Genomic DNA, 22192 nt, shown 5'->3' on the forward strand with positions numbered 1-22192 from the left:
AGGCCCCAAGGAAGTTAAATGGCATGCCCAAGGTCACAAAATGGTAAGGGGAAGAACTGGGATTTGAACTTAGTTCCCATGACTCTAAATCCAGCATTTTTTTTTTAATTTTTGGTGAGGCAATTGGGGTTAAGTGACTTGCCCAGGATCACACACAGCTAGTGAGTGTTAAATGTCTGAGGCTGGATTTGAACTCAGGTCCTCCTGACTCAAGGGCTGGTGCTCTATCCACTGTGCCACCTAGCTGCCCCTAAATCCAGCATTCTTTCCATTGCACCAGAGAGGATGAGTGCTTGGCCTTAGGTCACCCAGTAAGTTAGACGGTAGAACAAGTAGTTAATTCGTCTTTGCTCTTAAGTTTCACCATGGTTGAGTGGTAGTGCCCAGACAAAGGGCCCACTAACATTCTGGAAGGGGCTCTCAGTCAGATGCTTCCCTCCCTTTTCCAGATGATGTTTTAGGAAGCTCAATTTCAGTACATGAGACTTCAGAGGCCACAGAATCGAGAAGAGCAATCAACCACAGTGGATGTTTCCGATGTTTCTGTGGTACTTTAGAGAGTGGTGTCAAACTCCGATAGAAATGAGGGCCACTGAAGATCCCCATGGGCCATGTATATTAAACACAGCCTGCTAGCATTATCTCTATTTTATTGTATTTTTATTTATTTTGTCAAATATTTCCCAATTATATATATATATATATACATATATATATATATATATATATATGTGTGTGTGTGTGTGTGTGTGTGTATTTTTTTTTAATTCTTTTTTTTTTTCTTTTTAGTGAGGCAATTGGGGTTAAGCGACTTGCCCAGGGTCACACAGCTAGTAAGTGTTGTGTCTGAGGCCAGATTTGAATTCAGGTACTCCTGATTCCAGGGCTGGTGCTCTATCCACTGCGCCATCTAGCTGCCCCTCCCAAATATATTTTAATCTGGGTCATGCTGTACTCTGGAGTGTCGTGGGCCACATATTTGATACCTCTGCTCTAGAGATACAAAATTCTTTCTATGTGTGTATTTCATCTGATCCCTTTGAAGTAGTAGTATTGGGATTTTTTAATCCTATTTTTGCGTATAAGGAAACTCAGAGCTGAGAGACCTTAAGGGAATTACAGAAGGTCACACAGAATATGATGGCATTAGGACTAGAATTCACACCTGCTCATTCCAAATCTAGGTCTCTTTCCCATATAACCAGTTGTTTCTCAAAATAATGGAATAGGAGCTGTGGAAATTGCCCTCTGCTGTGTGCTCAGCTGCTGATAAGGAATCTCCCCTTGTTGTGCCTTAGGTTCTGAAGTACATGGATTACATTTTCACTGGGGTCTTCACTTTTGAGATGGTAATCAAGGTAAGAGCTAAGATCCAGCACCAGCTAGGATCATACTGCTGCTCACTGGGGCCTGAGCATGCCAGGCCAAGCATGGATCTGAGTGTTGACATCTTTTGCTCATAGGAGACAGGAACAAATATATGTGAATTTCCTCTTAGTTAATAGAGACTGGACCTCTGAGGACTTAGAGCTCTGAGTCCCTTGAGGCCCTGGGACTAGATGGTATCATGCACCCTGTGTATCCCAGTATGCCCAATGTAGTCTTGTGGTGGGGAGGAGGCAAGGGGCTGTAAGTGTGGGTACAGTGTAGCAGTGTCTGTTGGGGGCCCCGGGTTTGCGTATATATGTATGTAAGTATATATGTGTCCAGGGCAGCCCCTGAGGAAGGAGCCATGCTCCCTGAGCAATTCTGAGGTTTTAGGTCTCCCTCCTGCTTCCATACGGGAGAAAGAGTCAAACAAGATACAAGCAGGGGTATATATGGGACTCTGGTGGCCCTGGGAATGCTTGAGTCTAGCCCACATAGGGTATTCACTTATGAAAAGGTGTGCATATTGGCCTATATAATTATTACTGTGAGGTCCTATGGTGTGAGAACTCTTATCATGGGGAGATCAGGCCTAGACTGGGCTAGACTGGCTTGGTAGCTGGATGAGGCAAGAGTGTGTGTGTGTATGTGTGTATAACTGGGAGAGGAAGGTGGTTCAATGAATGAAAAAACTATTGAGTGCTTACTATGTGACAGGCACAAAGCTAAGTGCAGGGGATAGAAGGTCAAAAGCAAAGAAAGTCCCTGTCCTCAGGGGTCTTATATTCTAAAAGGGAGAGACAACATATAGGGGAGCAGTGGCCAGGGGTGTCCTTATTTGGAAAATTACAGGGATGGTGAGTGAAGCCATGGGAAGGCAGGCTGTTAGACCTTTTCTAGGAGGTGTGACTGCTTTTCTAGGTCCAGGCAGAGTTTTTGTGTGGGGCTGACCCAGTGGGCTTGTAAGCACAGACAGGACTTGCCTTCCCTTCCTCACACTAATGATAATGGCTTTTGTTTCTCTTGGAGATGATTGACCTGGGGCTGCTGCTTCATCCTGGCTCTTATTTCCGTGACCTGTGGAACATTCTGGACTTCATTGTGGTCAGTGGGGCCCTGGTGGCTTTTGCCTTCTCGTAAGTCACTTTTCTCCCCAGTTCCCCAGCGTGAAGGGCAAAGTGAGCAGGATGGGAAATGGGGGGGATTGGACAAAGGAGCCATGAAGGATTACGGGTTAGATCTATACATGGATGACAGGCTGAATTTCCAACCTGAGCCCTCCCTGCCTGGGGAGAGGACCACAGGGCTGTGTCTGAGAACAAAGTGGCCATTTGCCTTTGGGGTAATAAATCCCCACTTTGGGAAGTGTGCTTGGGGCTGGAGAGGAGAGGAAGCTGAGGCAGACAGAAGTGACTCACCCAGGGTCACACAGTTAGGAGGTATCCGGGGCTAAAAATGAACTCAGCTCTTCCTGACTCCAGACCTAGTACTCTCTATCCTCTGTGCCATCTAGTTGCCTTCTTTTCATAGAAGAGGAAACTGAGGCTAACTAGAGAGATTAAGTGACTTAATCAATGGCATATAGGCAATAAATGTTGAAGTGAGATTTGAACCCAGGTCTTCTGGCTCCAAAGCAGTGTGAGCCTTCAATTATTTTCTCACCCTCTAGGTGGAGAGACACATCCGAGGCACATGAAACAGACTGAGATAGGATAAGGCAGGCTCCGCCTGAACCCTAAATATTTTTACCCAAAGTCCAATGCCATTCTGTCTGCTCAGATTAGTGTCTTTCCTAGTTAGATGGGGAGGCCTCTCATTTTATGTCTAGGTGAGGATTCTGCTATATGCACTACACACTTGAGACCAATTTTTCTTTCTTTCTTTCTTTCTTTTTTTCTTTTGTTTGTTTGTTTGGTGGGGCAATGAGGGTTAATGCAGGGTCACACAGCTAGTGAGTGTCAAGTGTCTGAGGCCAGATTTGAACTCAGACCTTCCTGAATCCATGACCAGTGCTTTATCCACTGTGCCACCTAGCTGCCCTGACCAATTTTCTTAATTACCACTTTGCATATGCCATTCTCCTACTCAAACAGCCTCAGTGACTCCCAGCTGCCTCCCCAATTATGTCTAAACTCTTTGGCTTGAAATTCAGCCCTGCCCCCCCCCCCCCTCACTCACCCTGGCTGACCCTACATGTTGGCCAGAGTGGCTGTGTCATTGGCTTTCCTCCCTCACTGCTTGCACTCACGATGTTCCTTAGGCCTATAGTTCTCCTCACTGTTATAATCCTGTCCAGCCTGGGTGTAGCAGATTGAGCTCTGGACTTGACTTTAGGAGGGTCTGCTTTCACATCCTGCCTTAGACACTTACTAGCTGTATAACCCTGAGCCAGTCACTTCATTTCTCTTTGCCTCAGTTCCCTTATCTGTAAAATAAAGGAGTTGGTCTTGTCGACCTCTCTGGTCCCTTCTGGCTCTAACCTTTTGATCCTGTATTCCATGGGTCAAAGCACAACTCACATGCTACCTCTTCCATGAAGCCTTCCTAGATTCCACCTATCTGGAAATGATTTTTTTTTTTACCTCCTCTGTGCTCCCAGAACATTTCCTATCTCTCTTACGGTTATTTTCTTTCTTTCTTTCTTTTTTTTGTGGGGCAATGGGGGTTAAGTGACTTGCCCAGGGTCACACAGCTAGTAAGTGTCAAGTGTCTGAGGCTGGATTTGAACTCAGGTACTCCTGAATCCAGGGCCAGTGCTCTATCCACTGCACCACCTAGCTGCCCCTCTTATGGTTATTTTCATATCTGACCTTTCATTCCTGTTGTATGAGTGAGTCCCTATCTTATTTCTTCTGCTAGACTGTAAGCTTCCTGAGGAAAGGGCAGGGTGATGTTCCTATTTCTCTGGCAGTCTGGGCAATATAGGGCCTTGCACACGGTAGGAATTTCACAAATGTTTATTGAAATGAATGAAATTCAATTGAATGATCATTCTAATTCTGGTGCTTATTTCTGTAGGCAGTGGTTTAATCCCAAGAAGGGATTAAATTTAGTTTTTTGGTTTTTTTTTTTTGGTGAGGCAATTGGGGTTAAGTGACTTGTCTAGGGTCACACAGCTAGCAAGTGATAAGTGTCTGATATCGGATTTGAACTCAGGTCCTCCTGAATCAAGGGCAGATGCTCTATCCACTGCGCCACGTAGCTGCCCCAAATTTAGTTTAATTAAACAAATAATTATGAAGCACCTGCTATGTTCAGAGAACTTTGTTCTGTGCTAGGGCTACAAAGAGGGCAAACACACAGTCTCTACCCTCAAGAAGTTTACAGTCTGCTGGGGGGAAAGAGCCCTGAAAAATATGATACAAAGCAGAATGAGACAGGGACAAAGGACAAAGTCAGCCCAATGAATGTAGGAAAACACGTGTTTATGGTGTATGCCTGTGTGTGTGTTGGGTGAGATTACTTTCATCTAGAGGCTTCTGGGAAGACTGAGCTGGGCTTTGATGGCAATAAAAGATGGAACTAAATGAAGCCTAGGATTTCAACAGGAGGAACACAAGGAGGAAGAATGTATTCAGGTACATGCAGAGGCAAGCATCTTTTTAATAGCTAGTGTTCCAGTTTGGCTGGAATGTAGAGGCTATGACAGGGATCCGTGTGAAATGAGACCTGAAAAATAGGTTAAAGAGAATCTATGGAGGTTCTTAAATGCCAGGCCATGGAGTCTGTCTATGAATTTATGGGTGCTAGGGAGCCAGAGGATGTTTTCAGAGCTGGGAAGTGACATAGCCAAAATGTACATTAGGAAGATTGTTTTGGCAGGACGTGTTGCCGGATGGGGTTGAGAGGGGAGTAAATGGAAGTGGAGAAACCAAATAGGAGGTTATTACATTGTAATCCTATCCAGAGAAGTTGAGGGCTTGAACTGAGTGGTGGCTATTCGAGGAGACAGGAGAAGATAGATATAGTAGATGATATGTAAGTAAAAGTGATGGAACTTACTAACCGATTGGCATTGGGAGTGGGGGAAAAGAAAGAAATAGTTAAAGATGGTTCCATCTTTACCTAGGTGACTGGGAAAATGTTGGTGCCATCCACAACAGTAAAGGAAGAGGGAGAGTTAAGATTTAGGAGGGTCATGTATTTGAAGCTAGAGAGGAACTTGAGAGGTAATTGATCTAATCCAGACCCCTCATTTTACAGATGAAGATACTGAGGCCCAGAGAGGTTAGGTGATTTGCCCAAGACCACACAGGTAATAAATGTCAGAGGCAGGATTTGAACCAAGGTCCTCTGACTTTGGTTTTGGCCATGTTGAATTTGAGACACCCTGGGAACATCCAGGTGATGTCTAGCAGTCAACTGGAGATGCAAGGCACATTGGCAACATGTGTTGGAGATTCACAGGAAAGGGACACCCCCCCGTGAGTCATTTTGGGAGCTCTTTTGAGCTCTCTGGAGGCAAGGGCCCTAAGCCCCCTCTTCTCTGATGCTTTGCTTTTCTGAGCTACTCTAAGCCCATGTCCTGCTGGGAATGAGCCTCCTACTGCCTCTGACCCCTGCGGTTTGTTATTGTAACGATTGGAATAACGCCACCTGCTGGAGACTTACTGTAGAAGAGTTCCGCCCATGAAACGAAGGTCTTTGAGGGCAAGACCAGGAGTCTTTTCTTTGGAAAAGGAAGTGACGCGGGCTAGTGGGAGGAGGAAGGAAGAGACTGGCGCTTGGTCTCAGGCTTTTTTTTCCCTCTGGACTCTGGTGGAGAGTGGAGCTAGAAATGTGCTCTCCCTTTAATAGATAGGAATCTAGGCCTTTCTCTCTCTTTACCAAATTCTTATTCTCCTTAATAAATGCTTAAAAGTCTAACTCTTGCTAAAGCTTATAATTTATTGGCGACCACTCATTAGATATTTTAGACAGTTTAGCTAGAATTTTAGCCCTTAACATTATGTACAGCAGGACAGAGACTTGGTCTCCTTCCCATCCTAGTGATAGCTGGGTCTAAAGCTAGTCAAGGATAACAACAACAACAACAACAACAACGACAACAAAGACCCAGTAAAAAGGCTTTGTTGTTCAGAATCATTCATGAAGAAAATTTAGTTGTGACCAATTCAACTATAGGTCATTGGTTGGGACTTGTTTAGTTTAGAGAAAGTTCCATTCTGCTCTTACTGCTGGTGATTAAATTGGCTCCTCTATGACATCTCTATACATTGTCAACCTGTCCTGGTACTTCCATCTGTGTGAATACTCCCTACCCCACCTTGTGTCCCTCTGTGTGTGTGTGTGTGTGTGTGTGTGTGTGTGTGTATGTCCCCACACATATCTATCTCTGTGTGTATTACCCATGTGGATGCTCGCATGTGTCTCCTCTGATGCCTGTGTGCTCAGATGAGGCCCAGTCATTACTGTTGTTCAGTCATTTTTAGTCATGTCCAACACTTTGTGACCCCACAATGTGGGATTTTGGGGGCAGAAATACTAAAGTGGCTTCCCATTTCCTTCTCCAGCTCATTTTACAGATGAAGAAATGAATGCAGGTTGGCACTTTCTGTGCAAGCTGCCTAGGTCACTGAAAAGTAGCTAGGGTCACACAAGCAGTATATGTCAGAGAGTGAGATTCAAACTCAGGTTTTTCTGACTCCAAGGCCTGCTTTCTATCCATTATACTGCACTGCCTATGTAAAAAAAATAAAAATAAAGCCAAAGTAATTTTAGATGGTGGGGAGAGGGGGAAGGGAACACTAAGAACAGGAGGAATCAGGAAAAACCTTGTGTGGGAGTTTGCACTTGAGCTGAGCCTTGGGATTCCAAAAGGCAGAGAAGTGAGGAGGTAAAGCGGCCCAGGGGCGGGAGACAGCTTGTGCAAAAGTGGTAGGAGATGGAAAGTCACACATAGGGATGATCCAGGAGGCCAATTTCACTGGCAAATGGAATGTGTAGGGGTATAATGTGAAATCAGTCTAGAAAGCTAGGTCGGGGCTGACTGCTCTTCCTTTGAAGCTAACATTGGAAAGCCCTTTTTGAGTATGTCTGCAGAATGACTTCTACCATCTGGAACAAGCAAAGAAAGGCATGAAAGCAAAGCTTTCTCTGAGACCTTCCCTAGGGAGAGGTTTCCGGATGTCTCCCTGGACCATAGTTTTCACTCTTCAGTGAACAAAGCAAAGGCAATCAACAGTGAGACACTTTTTGCTCCTTTCCTAATGTCTTAGGAGCTGAAGAAGTAGCACCGTACTGACCAGAACCCCAGGGTAGTAAGCGACCACTGTGGGAAATCAGCATGTTTCAGATTTGTGAACATCCAGATTATCTCCACTGTGTCACAATCCCATGGAGTCACTGAAAAAAAGCCCCCCGGGCCAGTTATTTGGGGTAGCCTAGTGGAATGTTCAGACTTTGGGAAATGGATTAGTAACAATATTTGGAGCATGCTAAGTATATGTATAGTTTATTTAGAACTTATAAACATGTACCATTACACTAATCATGTATATTCTAAGACATAAAAAATAGGAATTAAAAGTTGGATGAGATAAAAATGAAATCTTATTTTCCTTAGAGTCAATAGGGATCCATCAAAATTTTTGAGTAGGGGAGTGACATGGTCAGGACTGTACTTTAGGCAGCTTGGTGGAGGATGGACTGGAGTGGGAAGAGACTGGAGGTAGGGTAATGGATCAATCAGGAGTCTATAGCAGTAGCCCCAGACACAGGTGATGAGAGTCTGAAGCAGTTGCTACTGTGTAAGTGGAGAGAAGAGAACAGATCTGAGAGATGCTGTGCATGTAGAAATGCAAGATTTGGCAATTGATTGGCTATGTGGAGCAAGGGGAGTAAGGAGATGAGGATGACAACAAGATTGAAAACCTTGGTGGCTAGAATGATAATGATACCTTTGAGATAAATAGGAATGTTTGGAGGGGGTGGGGGGAAGATCATGCAATGGGATCTATAAAGCAGACTCCCTGCTCATCCTGTACACAAAAGAACTGACAAAGTGGTGGTGGTGGTGGTGGTGTGGTGGTCTTCTTCATTGGCCACTGCCCTGGAATGCAGAGCTTGCTTGCTGAGAGGTGCCTGGCATATCCATGAGGTGGTCCCAGGGGCAGGATGTGGTGACTCTGGGTACTTCAGGGGAGGGAAAATTTTGTCTGCACAGCTGCTGGTGAAGGTGTCTGTGGTTGCAAGAGGAGGTAGAGTGTGGGTGTGTGGGGTGATAATGGATGAAAGGAGTGGTATAGTCATCTCAGAGCCCTGTGACAAGCTGCTGCAGGGACGATGGAATGTGACACTCTCAATTTCTAATTGCTTGGTCAGCACCCCCTAGGGGTCAGGGCCCTCACTTTAGAAACTTGATATAGATTTTAAATCCTGGTTAATCACTCGTCTGCTTGTATTTAGATACAGCCAAAGTATCTGCAAAACTGTGTGTTTTTGGAAAGAAAGGGGCTTCATGGCAACAATGCTTTGCCAATTTCCCCAAACCAAGACTGGGTATTTCTACCTCTCATAGATTTCTGTCTCCCTTGCCCCTGACAGAGATGCTGGGATGAGGAACAGCTGAGTGTGCTGTCTGTTTGCTGTTTCCTTTTGAGATTTTGTGAACTGGGTGAGGGGAGGCGGGGTATGTAAAATGTGTGTGTGTGTGTCTTGAGTGAGAGAGAATTTACATGCACAGATGACTTCACTTGTCAATTTCTCTCTGTCTGTGTCACTGACTCTTCATTCTCTCTTTGTCTTCCTGTTGCTGGACTCTCTATAGGAGCTTTATGGGGTAATGCATTCTTGCTGTCTCTCATGTCCTACTAATAATGCCTGTGCACTATTCCACACCTCAGGCAACATGGCTGTAACCCATGTTACACTCATTCCATTGGCTTTGGAATCAATTGAATTCCACTGCTCGTCATCCTTAGGAACTCTCCTTCCATCCAGTTGTCATCTATCTAGTAACATCAGCATGCTTCCCAGACCCGTGCCTATCCAGCAGTTTCTAACTGTGTTCCCACTTAATACTCTGGTCAGCAACAGCCCTAGCTCAGGACTTAGAGACAAGGGAGGCCTGTGATTCACAGCCCTATGGTCAGGAGAACCCCAGAATCCATAGCCTTTTGGCAGGAGAACCCCAGGATTCATAACCTTAAAGACAGGGGGATCCTTGGATTCATATTTACTGAGAGTGAATTCCTAGAGTTCACAGCTTTATAGGTTGCTAGAGCAGTTCCAGCCCAAATAATCTAGCTTCCTAAACATTATCTGCTTTAATTTCTTGTGGGGGGGGCATACCTGGGGGCTGAGCTTTGATATTATCTTTTATCTGTAGAATGTAAGTTGGCTTAGAGCCTCAAGCATTCCTGGGTCAGCTGTCAGTGATCAAAAAAGTGTAGCTACTTCACAGTGAATTCTAGATACAGAGTTATAGGAGTCAGGCTTGGGACCTTAATCCACAACACAGGTTACAAGGGAGGTGTCTGAATGCCCAACATACTTCCAAGTGACACAGAAACAGGAAGAAACCACAGGTGCCAGCATGAATCAGGGCTTTGTCCTGTGCCTGCCAAAAGATAGAGGTGGGCACAGCTGGTTCCTGAAAGCCTGAGTGCTTACAACCCTGCTCCCCTGAGATAGCTCCTGGTGCTTTAACACAATAATTATCAGAGGAAGAAAGAATAGGATTCCCTAGCATTGAGGATTCCCCAGAAAGAGGAGGAAGAGGTCTCAGAACCTTTTCCCATTTTATTCCCATTCAGAATATGCCCAGAAGATCCAACATCTTGGACCTGGGTCCAGTGAGAAAGAGAATCATCGAATCATAGAATTTCAGAGTTGGAAGGGATGCTCAAGACCATTTAATCCAGGAATTCTTAACCTTTTTTGTGTGTCCTGGGCCCCTTTGGCAGCCTGATAAAATCCATGGATCCCTTTTCAGAATAATGCTTTTAAATGCACACAGGCAGATGCCTAGGGTGACAAAGGAAATCAATCACATCGAAATACAGTTATCAAATTATTTTCTAAAATATTTTTAAATGGACCCCAGATTAAGAGACCCTGACTAGTTCAACCTGTACCTGAAAATGAGTCCCCTTGAGAATGTCCCTAAGAATTGCCCATCTAGCCTCCAGTTGTGAAAACCTTGAGGGAAGACGGATCCACTACCTCCCAAAGGATCTCATTCTGCTTTGGGACAGCTCTAAGTTATTATGTTTTCTTCTTTAAAATTGCATTAAACTTAAATCATTCTCTGTGCTACTTCTGGCCATCTGGGAAAAGTAGAACATATTCAGTCCCTTTTCCACATGACAGCCTTTCAAGAACTTGAAAAGACCTCTCACGTTGCCCTCTTCTTCACCCCCCACCCCTGCAAAATTTCTCTCCCTAAGCTAAACAACCCCTTGTTCTTCACTTCATCCTTTTACAGCATAGTCTTCAGTTTTCTTCTCATCTTGTTTGTCCCTCTCTGTATGCACAGAAGTTGTGATCTTCCTAAAATATGGTGCCCCAAATTACCCAAGTATGATCTAACCAGGACACAGTATCATGAGGCTATCACCTATCTTAGACTAGACATTATATTTTAAAGCATTATAAGCTACTAGAAACTTTTTCTGGCTCCCACTGATGGCTTCCTGAAATGCTTGAATCTGTTTCACATAAACTGTGACCCAGCCATCTTTATGTCTTCCATTTTGTAAAATTGTAAAGTTGATTTTACAGGTGTAGATTTTTACCAGGTGTAGAATTTTTCCCTATCAACTTTTTTTTTTTTTTTTTAGTGAGGCAATTGGGGTTAAGCGACTTGCCCAGGGTCACACAGCTAGTTAAGTGTTAAGTGTCTGAGGTCGGATTTGAACTCAGGTACTCCTGACTCCAGGGCCGGTGCTCTATCCACTGCGCCACCTAGCTGCCCCTTTCCCTATCAACTTTAATCTTCAAAAAATTTGGCCTATGGTGCTAGCCTGCTGAGATTTTTTTGGGATTCTGACTGTCATAGAGCATGTTAGCTATTGTTTCTAGCTTCATGACATCTGTTTTTGACAAGTATGCCTTCTGTGTGTTCAAGTCATTGATAAAAAATCTTGAACAGCATAGGACCAAGGACACATCCCTGGGGCATTCTGCCAGATAACTCCCTCCAAGTTGACATTGAGTCATTAATAACAACTCTTTTGGTCCTGTCATTCAGCCTGTCTGAATCAACCTGCCTGCACAGCCATTTAACCTGCATCTATCTTATCCACAAGCATAGCATGAGAGATTTTGTCATATCCTTCGCTGAAACCCAGGTAAAACTATGTGATCAACATTCCTCCAGTTGACTACTTTAGTTACCTTGTTGAAGAAGGAAATATGGTGAGTTTGGCAGGACCTCTTGTTGATGAAGCCATACTTATCTTTACTGATCACCATTTCACAAACTAATTTTTTTGCGGGGCAGTGAGGGTTGAGTGACTTGCCCAGGTTCACACAGCTAGTAGGTGTCAAGTGTCTGAGGCCAGATTTGAACTCAGGTCCTCCTGAATCCAGGGCCGGTGCTTTATCTACTGTGCCACCTAGCTGCCCCCTTTTCACAAACTATTCCTTTAATCACATATTCAATAATTTTGTCAGAAATTGAAGTCAAGCTTACTGACCTATAATTTGCCCCCTCTTCGCTCTCTCTCTCTCTTTCTCTCTCTCTCTCTCTCTCTCTCTCTCTCTCTCTCTCTCTCTCTCTCTCTCTCAATTGGACTATCAGTTGCGTTTGATCAATTTTGTGGTACCTTTTTCATTCTTCATGAGTTTTCATAAAATCACTGACAGTGGCTTAGCAGTTCTTTTTGTATCCTAGGATGTAATTTTTCTCTGACTAGTGATTGAACTCACAAAACTAGCAAGCTGCTCTCTTACCAATACCTCATTGATAATGAATTTCACCTTGCTACTAATGATTTTTATTCCATCTTTCCCAATCCAAAGATCATTCTCTTTGGAAGAGAAAACATAAACCAGATAAGAATTTAATTTTCCCTATTGCGGTTATCTGGTACCATTATCCCATTTACCATGAAGGAGTGGTCTCATGCTGGCTTGGATCTTATTTTCCTTGGATACTATGTGAACTGTTGTTCTCTTTACTGATATTCTTCAGGAAGGACTCTACAGGGGCTTAGGTTCATTGAACATCTTTCACCTTCTGTCAAACCCAGTAAGGGACTTTCTTCCCTTTTTGGCATTTCTTAGTGATCCTTCTTCCTCCTTGAGCTTCCTGAAGATAGGCAGCAGACATGCAGAAACAAAGGTCTTCCTTCACCTTTGCTAACCTTAGGACCCAGCTTGGCCTTAGATCACTCCCTGATTCTTGTGATGCTTCCAGAGAGACTTTCTGGCCACTTGTATATTATAATTCTGGGTGGTTAGGCCTATATATCTAGAAACAGGCATCAGATGTTCCCATTCCCAAAAGGTCTTTAATCTTCTCTCTTGGCCACACTAATTTTGCTTTATGGGTCTGTGTTTTCTCAGAGCAAAACCACCTTACCTCCCATGCCAAACACCATTTGTGATGGTACTCAGGAACAGCTAGAATCACAAAGGCTAGTGGGGCCTATTCCTGCATTAGCTCATAATAATACCCACTAACCTTTATATAGCAATTTAAGGTTTTTAAATCACTTTGCCAATAGTATCTCATTTTATCCTGAGAAGTAGGTGCTATTATTCTCTATATTTTGTAGATGAAGAAACCTAGACTTAGAGAAGTCAGGTAACTTTTGCAAAGTCACAGATGATAAGGGTCTGAGGCAGGATTTGAACTCGGGTCTTTCCAACTCCAAGGCCAGCTATCATTCTATCTACTGTACTACCTTGCTGCCTCTGCTTAGCTAGAAGCTAAACTTAAGCCATCAAGAGCATAGAACCTTGAACCTGAATCATGGGAATCCATAGTGTCAATATTGCAACTGGAAGACAGTTGGTATAACCAATAGAGAGTTTTAAATAACCAACTACCCAGGAGCCCTGCCTGCTTCATGAGACTCAGCAGTGTCCCTGGAAAACTACAGAGCCAGTTTCTTTTACTTTCCCCTCTCCAGAGGTGGGTTTTCTACAGGCTCATCAGTCATAAGGGCTAGTGTAGACAAGAGTAGAACTCTGTCCATCCTCCTCTTCTTCTCCCTCTCCCTTCCTCTGTATTTCCTTCTCTTTCCCCTCCTCTTCTTTGCTTTCTCCCTTTCTCCTTCCCCTTCCTTCTTCTTGCCCCTCCCCCTCCATCCTTTTTCCTTCTATTCCTTGTCTCTTTCCCCTCTTCCTTGTCAACATTCCCTATTCCCTTTTCCTCTCTCCTCTTTCAATTTCCATTCCTATGTCACCCTCCCTTCCCTGTAGCATAAGTAGAGCATCCTGGGAGGTCTTGGGGCTAGCTTTCCCAGAGATCCAGGATACCAAACTTCACAGCCCTTAGGGGGAAAAACCCAACAACTTTCCATTTCTACTGGTTCTGACATCATCTGCACTTAGTATTGAGCTCCTGCGTGTGGTCTATAACTGTTCCCACCTCCCCATTCACCCCCACTAGGATAGCATCTGCATGCACTGAATGGGAAATGCTGTTTCGGCCATGTAACAGTTTCCTCGTTACATGGCCTAGCATGTCTGATCACAGAAAGTTGATCAGCTTGAGGAGCTGTTCCTCTTCCATGAAGATGGAAACCTTATTCTGCCTAAACCAAAGTTTGCTGCTTCTCTCTCCCCCATGAGGTTCTGAGCTGGTTTTTTTCTCCCTCCTGTAGCAGAGGGGGATGTCTGGCTATCAATCTGTGTTTTAAAGCTGTGTTTCCTTCCTGTTGAAGGAGAACTCCAATCTGGCTTGTTCTTGAGGAGGGATGCCTTTTCCCTCCTCCTCTTCCTTATCCTTCCTTCCCTCCTCCTCCTTTTCCTCCCCCACATTTAAAGTTTGCTCTACTCCATGTAACCAGGCACTTTCTTCCACCTGCCCACAGCTGTTTGTGAGAAATTTCCAGGGAAGAGAAGAGATGCTGATATGTCCATGGACTGCAGTATAGGGACAAAGTTTGGGCAGTTAAATGTTTCTGTGGCTGAAACTGAGCCCTTCAGCCCCCCGCACTGCAGTTGGGCCAAGGACTTTGGTGTGCAGAATGAGTCCTGCCCGAGGACTGCATTGTGCACGTGGGTATGACGGGCTGGGGAGGGGGTGGTTCTTGAGAGCCAAACACAAGCCAAATTCCTTCCTCCCTATTTTTTTTCTCTGTGACTTTTCCCTTTCTAGAGGAAAAGGGAAAGACATCAGCACGATCAAGTCACTGCGAGTGCTCCGAGTCCTGAGGCCTCTGAAGACCATCAAACGCTTGCCAAAACTAAAGGTTGGAGCCTGAAGGAATTAGGGTCCTAAAGGGTTGGATCTTGGATGGGGGATTGACTGCTTTGTTTTCTTGGTTTTGGCCTAGTGTGAAAGAAGGGAGGGAGAGGTGCTGACCTCTGAAGCTAAGGGGCAGGGGAAAGCCCTTGATCACCTAAAAAGACAGAGGGATGGCCTGGAGGGGCCAGAAGGGTGAAGAGTTCTTCCATTGGAGGAAGAGTTGTGTGTTTGTCCAAAATGTTTGGGCAAGATTGGATTTCTTGAGTTACATTCTGTCCCCTGTTAGCTCCAAATCTTCCTCTGACCATTTCACAAACATGTTGGAGAGCCGCCCTGGTTCCACACAGTGTCCTTCAGCACAGCCCAGGGAGCACAGAGCATTGTTCAATGAGTAGCTAAGGGAAGGGGGAGGAGCCACTCACTCCTTCCTCCTTCCACCCCAAGGCTCGTCACTTTGGGCCCAGTTGGAAGGCTTTCTGAGTGAGCAGGGAGTCAGGAGTCCCAAAGAGGAGGCCATACTTCTTGGTCAGATCTTGATCAATAGGAAGCTCCACCCCCATCCTAGACCAGCTTTCCGTCACTTTCACACTCCTGAATTTTCCTTCTTGCAAATGTCCAACTAGGCCCAATGAAGAGATGAGATTGGTACTGTTAGGATCATCAGACCATCACTTGTTTGGATAGAGTTAGGACACAGGCCTCCTGTTTTCAGGATCTTTTGGGATACTGACCATTTGTGAATATAACACTTATTTAATATAGCACTTTAAAGTTTTATATAGTACTATCCTTGCAATGACTCTGTGAGGGTAGGTAGTGCAAATGTTATCCCCATTTTGTGGATTAGGAAATTGAGGTCCAGAGACATGAAGTGACTTTACCAAGGTCACATAGCTAGTCATTATTAAAGTCAGGATCTAAACCCAGGTTTTCTGACTTGAAGTCCAGTGCTCTCTGCATCCCAGGTCTTCTCTGTACTAGATCATAGGGGATATTTCATCTATACTCTGTGTTTTATATCTTCTTTATACTCTTTATAGTCTGAGTTTATAGAAATAGTTTCTCTCTTGACATTATGTCTGTCATTTGGGTGATTGTACCAGGTGACCTCTGAGTCCTGAGAAGGACCCAACCCAATGGAACTTTGCCCAAGAGCCTTGAGTAGGAGATGCTTCTTGGCAAGCTGTGGTCCTGTCTTCCCCAAAGACCTTGATGATCCTTTTCACATCCACTCTCAAAGAAGCATTTCTCATTTGACCAGAAGATAGACTGTACCAGAGAAAGACAGACACCCTTGCAGGGGATCAAAGATTGAAAGTTCAAAGGGACTTTAGGGATCATCTAGTACAACTCTCTCACTTAACAGATGAGGCAACCAAGACCCAGGACAGTGAAGTGATTTGCCCAAGGTCACATGCATAGTAAGAGAAAGAAGTAGGTTTTGGCCTCAGCTTTTTTTCTCCTGTACTACATCATCTCTGTATGATGCAGGCACCCACCAGCTTCTCAGTGTAGCCAGCCAGCAGGTGGTCAGGATGGAAGGGGCCTTGAACTCAGACCGAGTCTAGTGGAAACAAGACATGGACCTTGCCCTCTAGAAATTCCCAGGTTAAGAGCCTTTGATTTCTCTCTAATAGCAGAATGTCAGGGAGAGCAGTTCTGGGCTTAACCTCTGGGAGCAACTAGCAAGCCTGGGGCATCTTTTTCATTCTCTGCCCCATAAACACCCAAAGTGAGCAAGACCCCCAGCTTAGTGGTGGCTTTAGTATTTATTTTTCTCTTTTTATCCTCTTTGTCTTCCCACCATCCCTCATTCACCCCCAATTCTTTCCATAGGCTGAGCTTGGCCTCTGGCCTGTACAAACCCTTCTTCATCACTGTCACAGGTGTGACCATCTGCCCCATACCCTGACTCTCCCATTCCTCCCTCCAGAGGCCCTGCTCAGTACCTTCCCATGCCTCTTGCTCTACCCTCTCTCATGCTTTTTTTCTCCACAGGCTGTGTTTGACTGTGTGGTAAATTCCCTGAAGAATGTCCTCAATATCCTCATTGTCTACATGCTCTTCATGTTCATCTTTGCCGTCATTGCTGTGCAGCTCTTCAAAGGGAAATTCTTCTATTGCACGGATGAATCCAAGGAGCTGGAGAGGGATTGCAGGTAAACTGAGTCACAGCCTGGGCTACCATGACATTAAGTCCTCTATATGTCAGGGACCTCAAGGACAGCCTCAGACCAAGGATCTTGAGGGCACAGTTTCCTTATCCGAAGCTCCAAAGGGCAGGCAGGAATTGGTGGATGTGTTTTAAGTTTTGGATTTAATAAAGCCTATATGGAGGAAGCCTCTCAGCCCAAGGGACTAGATGTAGATAAGACAATGTTGTTGTTGTTCAGTCATTTCAGTTGTGTCCAACTCTTTGTGATCCAGTGAACCTCTGTCCCTCAGGTTTTTTTGATAAAAACACTGAAGTGGTTTGCCACTTCCTTCTCCAGTGGTAAACAGAGGTTAAGTGACTTGCCCAGGGTCACACAGTTAGGAACTTTCTGAGACTGAATTTTAAGTCAGGTCTTCCTGATTCCAAGCCTAATGCTCTATGCACGGCACCACTTAGCTGCCCCATAGATAAGAAAGTAAATGTTTAACTACCAGTAACCACAACATAGCAGCATTGCCTAGCAACAACTCATATCTCTGTACTACTTTAAGATTTACAATGTGCTTTGTGCCAGAATTCCTTATGTCATGGCAGTCCTGCAACGGTCATCATCATCGTCGTCATAGCTACCATTTAAAATATACTTTGCAAAGTGCTTTACATCTATTATCTCATTTGATCCTCAAAACAACCCTGTGAGGTAGGGGCTATAATTATCCCCATTTTAATAGATTAAGAAAATGAAGCAAATGGAGGTTAAATGACTTGCCCAGGGTCACACAACAAGCAAGTGTCTGAGACAGGATTTAAACTCAGGTCTACCTGAATCCAAGTCCAGTATTTTATCCAATATACCACCTGGCAGCCTAGGTAGTAGTGCAAGTCTTATTATCCCTATTTTATAGATGAAGAAACTAACACTCAAAGAAATTAAATGACCTATCCAAGTTCACCTCTTGACAGAGCTAGGATTCAAGTCCAGGTTGGTTCAGCTTTTTCCCCACACCATTACAGTCCTTCTCAAAAATCATTAACTAGATCAGATCAACACTTGTCAGTAACCAAACATAGTAACACTACTTAGGAATAATCAGTAGCCAAACATGGTAATACTACCTAGTAACAGTAAGTAAAATTTACTCCTATAAGGAGCCATTTGGTCAATTGCTTTAGTAGAAATGGCAGGGGTAGGGTGGGGGTGGAAATCTATCCAAAAGAAATCAGCAAGTATGTAACTCTGGAGAGAAGCCCCTTGAGGCCCATCCAACTAAGGCTGGTCCTGCCATGGTGACTCTAATCCTCTGGGGCAATTGAGCCCACCCACACTTCTCAGTGATCCAAAGCTAGGTGATCAGAACCACTTCTACAACCCTGATGATGATGGACTGATAAGAAGGGTATGCAGTGTGGTATGGTGTGTGTATGTGTGTGTGTGTGAGAGAGAGAGACAGAGAGAGACAGAGACAGAGAGATAGAGAGAGAGACACAGACAGACACAGAGACACAGACACAGAGACAGAATGACTGCACCAGAGACAAAGACAGAGACAGAGGCAGAGACAGACAGAATCAGAGACATAGAAAGAGACAGAGACACAGAGAGAAACAGGGTGGGAGAGACAAAGGCAAAAGGAGAAAGAAGAGAGATTTTGTCTCTTAGGGGAGGGGTTATATTTTGTTTCTGGGTTGAATGAAGACTGCAGAGAGTTTTGCGAGTTCTGAGGGAGATACAAAGTTTAGAAGATATAGATAGACAGACAGACCCAGACTATATATATATATATAGTCCCTGTCCTCATGGTGCTTATATTCTAGTAGGAAAGAGAAAGACATAAATACAGACAACTTTAAATGCTTTCAATTCTCTTTTTCCCTTAGGAAAGAAGTATAGGAGGTATTGGGTAAATAGCTATTCTTTTTCCTTATAAATATACCCTAGAAAACTTGTGTTGGGAGATAGTCTAGAGGCAGGAGGGAAAAAGGAATTATCAAAGTAGGTGCTAGTAAAGGGCACCCCAAGACTGTGGTAATGGTAGAAAGGGGGAGACAGGTGATTAGGTGTAGGGTACGGGTTAGAAAATAGTGAAAGGGGAAAGCCATGGGACCAAGGGCAGAGATCCCCAGAACTGGTTTCAAACGGTTGGAATGTTTCAAGAAACTAAGTCACTAGACCTAACGGCTGGGCCTAAATCCTTTACAATGGCCATTTATTTTATAGGAACTTTATTTCAAAGAGGCTGTTATTTTTGCTAGGTCCCCCTTTCTTTTTTCATATAAATATTTTACTATTTTTCAGTTACATGTAGAGATAGTTTTCAACATCTGTTTTCATAAGATTTCTCATTTCAAATTTTTCTCCCTTCCTCCCCTCCCTTCCCCCCCCTCCCTAAGACAGCAAGTAATCTGATGTAGGCTATATATGTACAGTCACATTAAACTTATTTCTGCATTAGTCATGTAATGAGAGAAGAATCAGAGCAAAAAGGAAAAACCTCAAAAAAGAAAAACAACAACAACAAAAACAATAGAAATAATATGGTTCGATCTGCATCCAGATTCCGGTCCCCCTTTCTTTAGATCATATAAATCCTTTCCTTTTTACTAAAGATTTTCATGGAGAAGAACAGTTTATAAGTCGCATCAAACAAAGCCGTATGGTTATTGGTTCTCTCTTTAAGAGAGATCAAACATCTCTATGGGTTTCTAGGTCTTATTGTTCTAAATGGAGATGGACATCTAGTTGTCTAACACCACAGTCAAGGGATTGGGCCAAAACTAATATGGCTTTTGAACTGGCATTTTTAACATAGGGGAAAAGTAAAGACAACTAAAAAATCATAAATTTAGAGCTGGAAGGGACTTTAGTGACCATGTTGTTCGATCCCTTTGTTCTACAAATGAGGAAAGTGAATGCCACACAGGTAGAGGCAGGTTTTGAACTCAGGGCCTTTGACTTCAGAGCAAGCTCTCTTTCTACTGGACTACATTACTTTTCTAACACAGAGTGTTTTTAGATGAGTGCTACCCAAGTGCCAAGAACACCAACTCAGAGAATGGGGAATCCCACCAAATTCATGGTATTGATTGTATGCAAGAAGGCAGTGATGCTCATGAGTTCTTATCAGAGGGATTGTCTCTTCCTTTTCAACCTGGCTCTGATATATGCTGTCTATAGGGAAACATATCCCCAACATAACTTCTCTCCCTAACCTACTTTGTGCTCCCATTTTCAGGGGCCAGTATTTGGATTATGAAAAGAGTGAAGTGGAAGCTCAACCCAGACAATGGAAGAAATATGAATTTCACTATGACAACGTGCTCTGGGCTTTGCTGACTCTTTTCACGGTGTCTACAGGAGAAGGATGGCCAACGTGAGTTGCCACCAGGTTTTGTGTGGTGAGGGAAGGGAGGAGATGGATAGATGATGTTTTGGGACTACTGAGAACACAACAAGGAAATTCCCATGGAGAGAGTTAGACAGTTGCTCTGGAGAGGATCCTTACTAAGGGGTATCATACAATCAGAAATTTAGAATTAGAAGGAACCTTAGAAGCCCAATTCTCTCATTTCACAGATGAGAGAACTGAGGCACAAAGGTTTTAAGTGACTTGCCATAAGTCACCCAGTTTGTAAGTGCCTGCGGTGGGATTTGAACCCAGGTCTCTTAACTCCATGTATAGTGCTCTACCTGTTATACCATCCTGCCTTTTAATTTATTTTAATTTTTTTCCTAATGAATTACTTTAATCAAGGACAGCAAGAGCCTACCAAGGAAAATGTAATATATTTTATTTAAAAAATAATATTTTATTTTTTCCCAAATTACATGTTAAAACAATTTTAACCTAATTTTTTAAAAAACGTTTTGAGTTCCCTATTCCATACCTCCCTACCTCCCTGAGCCAGTAAACAATTTGATATCATCCTACCTTTTTAAAGATTTCAGGCATGAGCATGGTAAGAGGGGAGAGGGATGCAAGACACTTTGATACTAATACGCATTTTTGTATATGATTCCAAGAGGTGGAGAGCCTTTAAGTAAGTATCCTTCCTAAATAATACACAGATCATTGATTTAGAGCTGGAAGGGACTCTACAGCCCATCTAATCCAACTTTTTCATTTTACTGGGGAAACTGGGACCCAAAGAGGTTAAATGACTTCCCCAAGGTTGCACAAGTAGTAAGTAACAGAGTAAGGATTTGAACTCAAGTCCTGTGACTCCACCTTTAATACTTTTTTCATGGTACACCATGTTAAAGAGTCAGTCAGTCAATAAGTATTTTTTAAGTGCTTACAGTGGACCAGGTATTGCGCTAACCAAGTTGTGTTTTTACAGAACAGCTCTCCTTCTTGCCCTCCTAGGAACTGGTTTGTTATGTTTGCCACCACAAACAGGGCCTAAGCCCTGGCTAGGAAGCAGGTCCCAGGAAGAGGTCACCTCTCACATATGGTGACAACCCTTGTTTCCATAAATGTCTCTTAATGTTCCCCTTAGGGAGGCTAGACAGAGTCTCCTACAGGGCACCCAGCCCTGCTTTTCTGACTCCAGTTCTGAAGAGGCTGGGGTAGAAGAGAAAAGGTAGTGAAATCAAGAAGAAGGATGAAGAGAACTGTGAGAGGGAGGTAAATAGGTCTGCCTGTGCTTGCTGGCTCAAGCCATTAAGTCATATCATATTATGATCCGGTCCTATATTGTGTCCATCTAAAGGTTATGACATAGTGTGTTCAGTGATGGTCTTTAAGTTAGGAAGATCTAGGTTTGAATCCTGCCTCAGATATTTCTTAGCTGTATGACTCTGGGCAAGTTACTTACTTCTCTGAGCTTCAGTTTTCACATCTGAAAATGGAGATAATAATGGTACCTTCTTCACAAGTTTGTTGCAAGGATCAAATGAGATCCTATCTGTAAAAAATAACAATGAAGTTTTTCTGGTCTCCATCTTCACCGCAGTGGAAGCAGGACTAACGTGTCCAAGTCGCCACCATGCAGCTGTTTGTCTGCGTGCAGGCTCTGCACACCCTCGAGGTGACTGGGCAGGAGACTGTCGCCCAGATCAAGGCCCATGTGGCATCCCTAGAGGGCATGGCCCCGAGGATCAGGTCCTGCTTCTAGGTGGCTCCCTGCCAGAGGATGAAGCCATCTTGGGGCAGTGTGGGTTGGAGCCACTGTCCACTCTGGAAGTGGCTGGTTGAATGCTAGGAGGTAAAGTCCATGACTTTCTGGCCCAAGCTGGGAAAGTGAGGGGTCAGACTCCCAAGGTGGCCAAGTAGGAGAAGAAGAAGAAGAAAACGGGGCAGACCAAG

The 22192-nt window shown here is 44.0% G+C and overlaps 1 protein-coding gene across 6 annotated transcripts in view; it reads left to right on the forward strand.

Moving 5' to 3' along the window:
• Positions 1–22192, forward strand: part of LOC122740281 (voltage-dependent N-type calcium channel subunit alpha-1B-like) — a 225947-nt gene that overhangs the window by 125997 nt on the left and 77758 nt on the right. For 5 of the 6 annotated variants that reach the window (XM_043982276.1, XM_043982270.1, XM_043982275.1 and 2 more), the window contains 6 exons: positions 1299–1358; positions 2398–2504; positions 9137–9148; positions 14642–14735; positions 16730–16890; positions 20120–20257. In XM_043982276.1, coding sequence (XP_043838211.1) covers positions 1299–1358; positions 2398–2504; positions 9137–9148; positions 14642–14735; positions 16730–16890; positions 20120–20257 — 572 coding nt within the window. The remainder of the gene's footprint in view (positions 1–1298; positions 1359–2397; positions 2505–9136; positions 9149–14641; positions 14736–16729; positions 16891–20119; positions 20258–22192) is intronic. The other variant, XM_043982274.1, reaches the window with a different exon arrangement.

This window comes from Dromiciops gliroides, chromosome 2, assembly GCF_019393635.1.
Source record: "Dromiciops gliroides isolate mDroGli1 chromosome 2, mDroGli1.pri, whole genome shotgun sequence".
NCBI classification, from domain to species: Eukaryota; Metazoa; Chordata; class Mammalia; order Microbiotheria; family Microbiotheriidae; genus Dromiciops; species Dromiciops gliroides.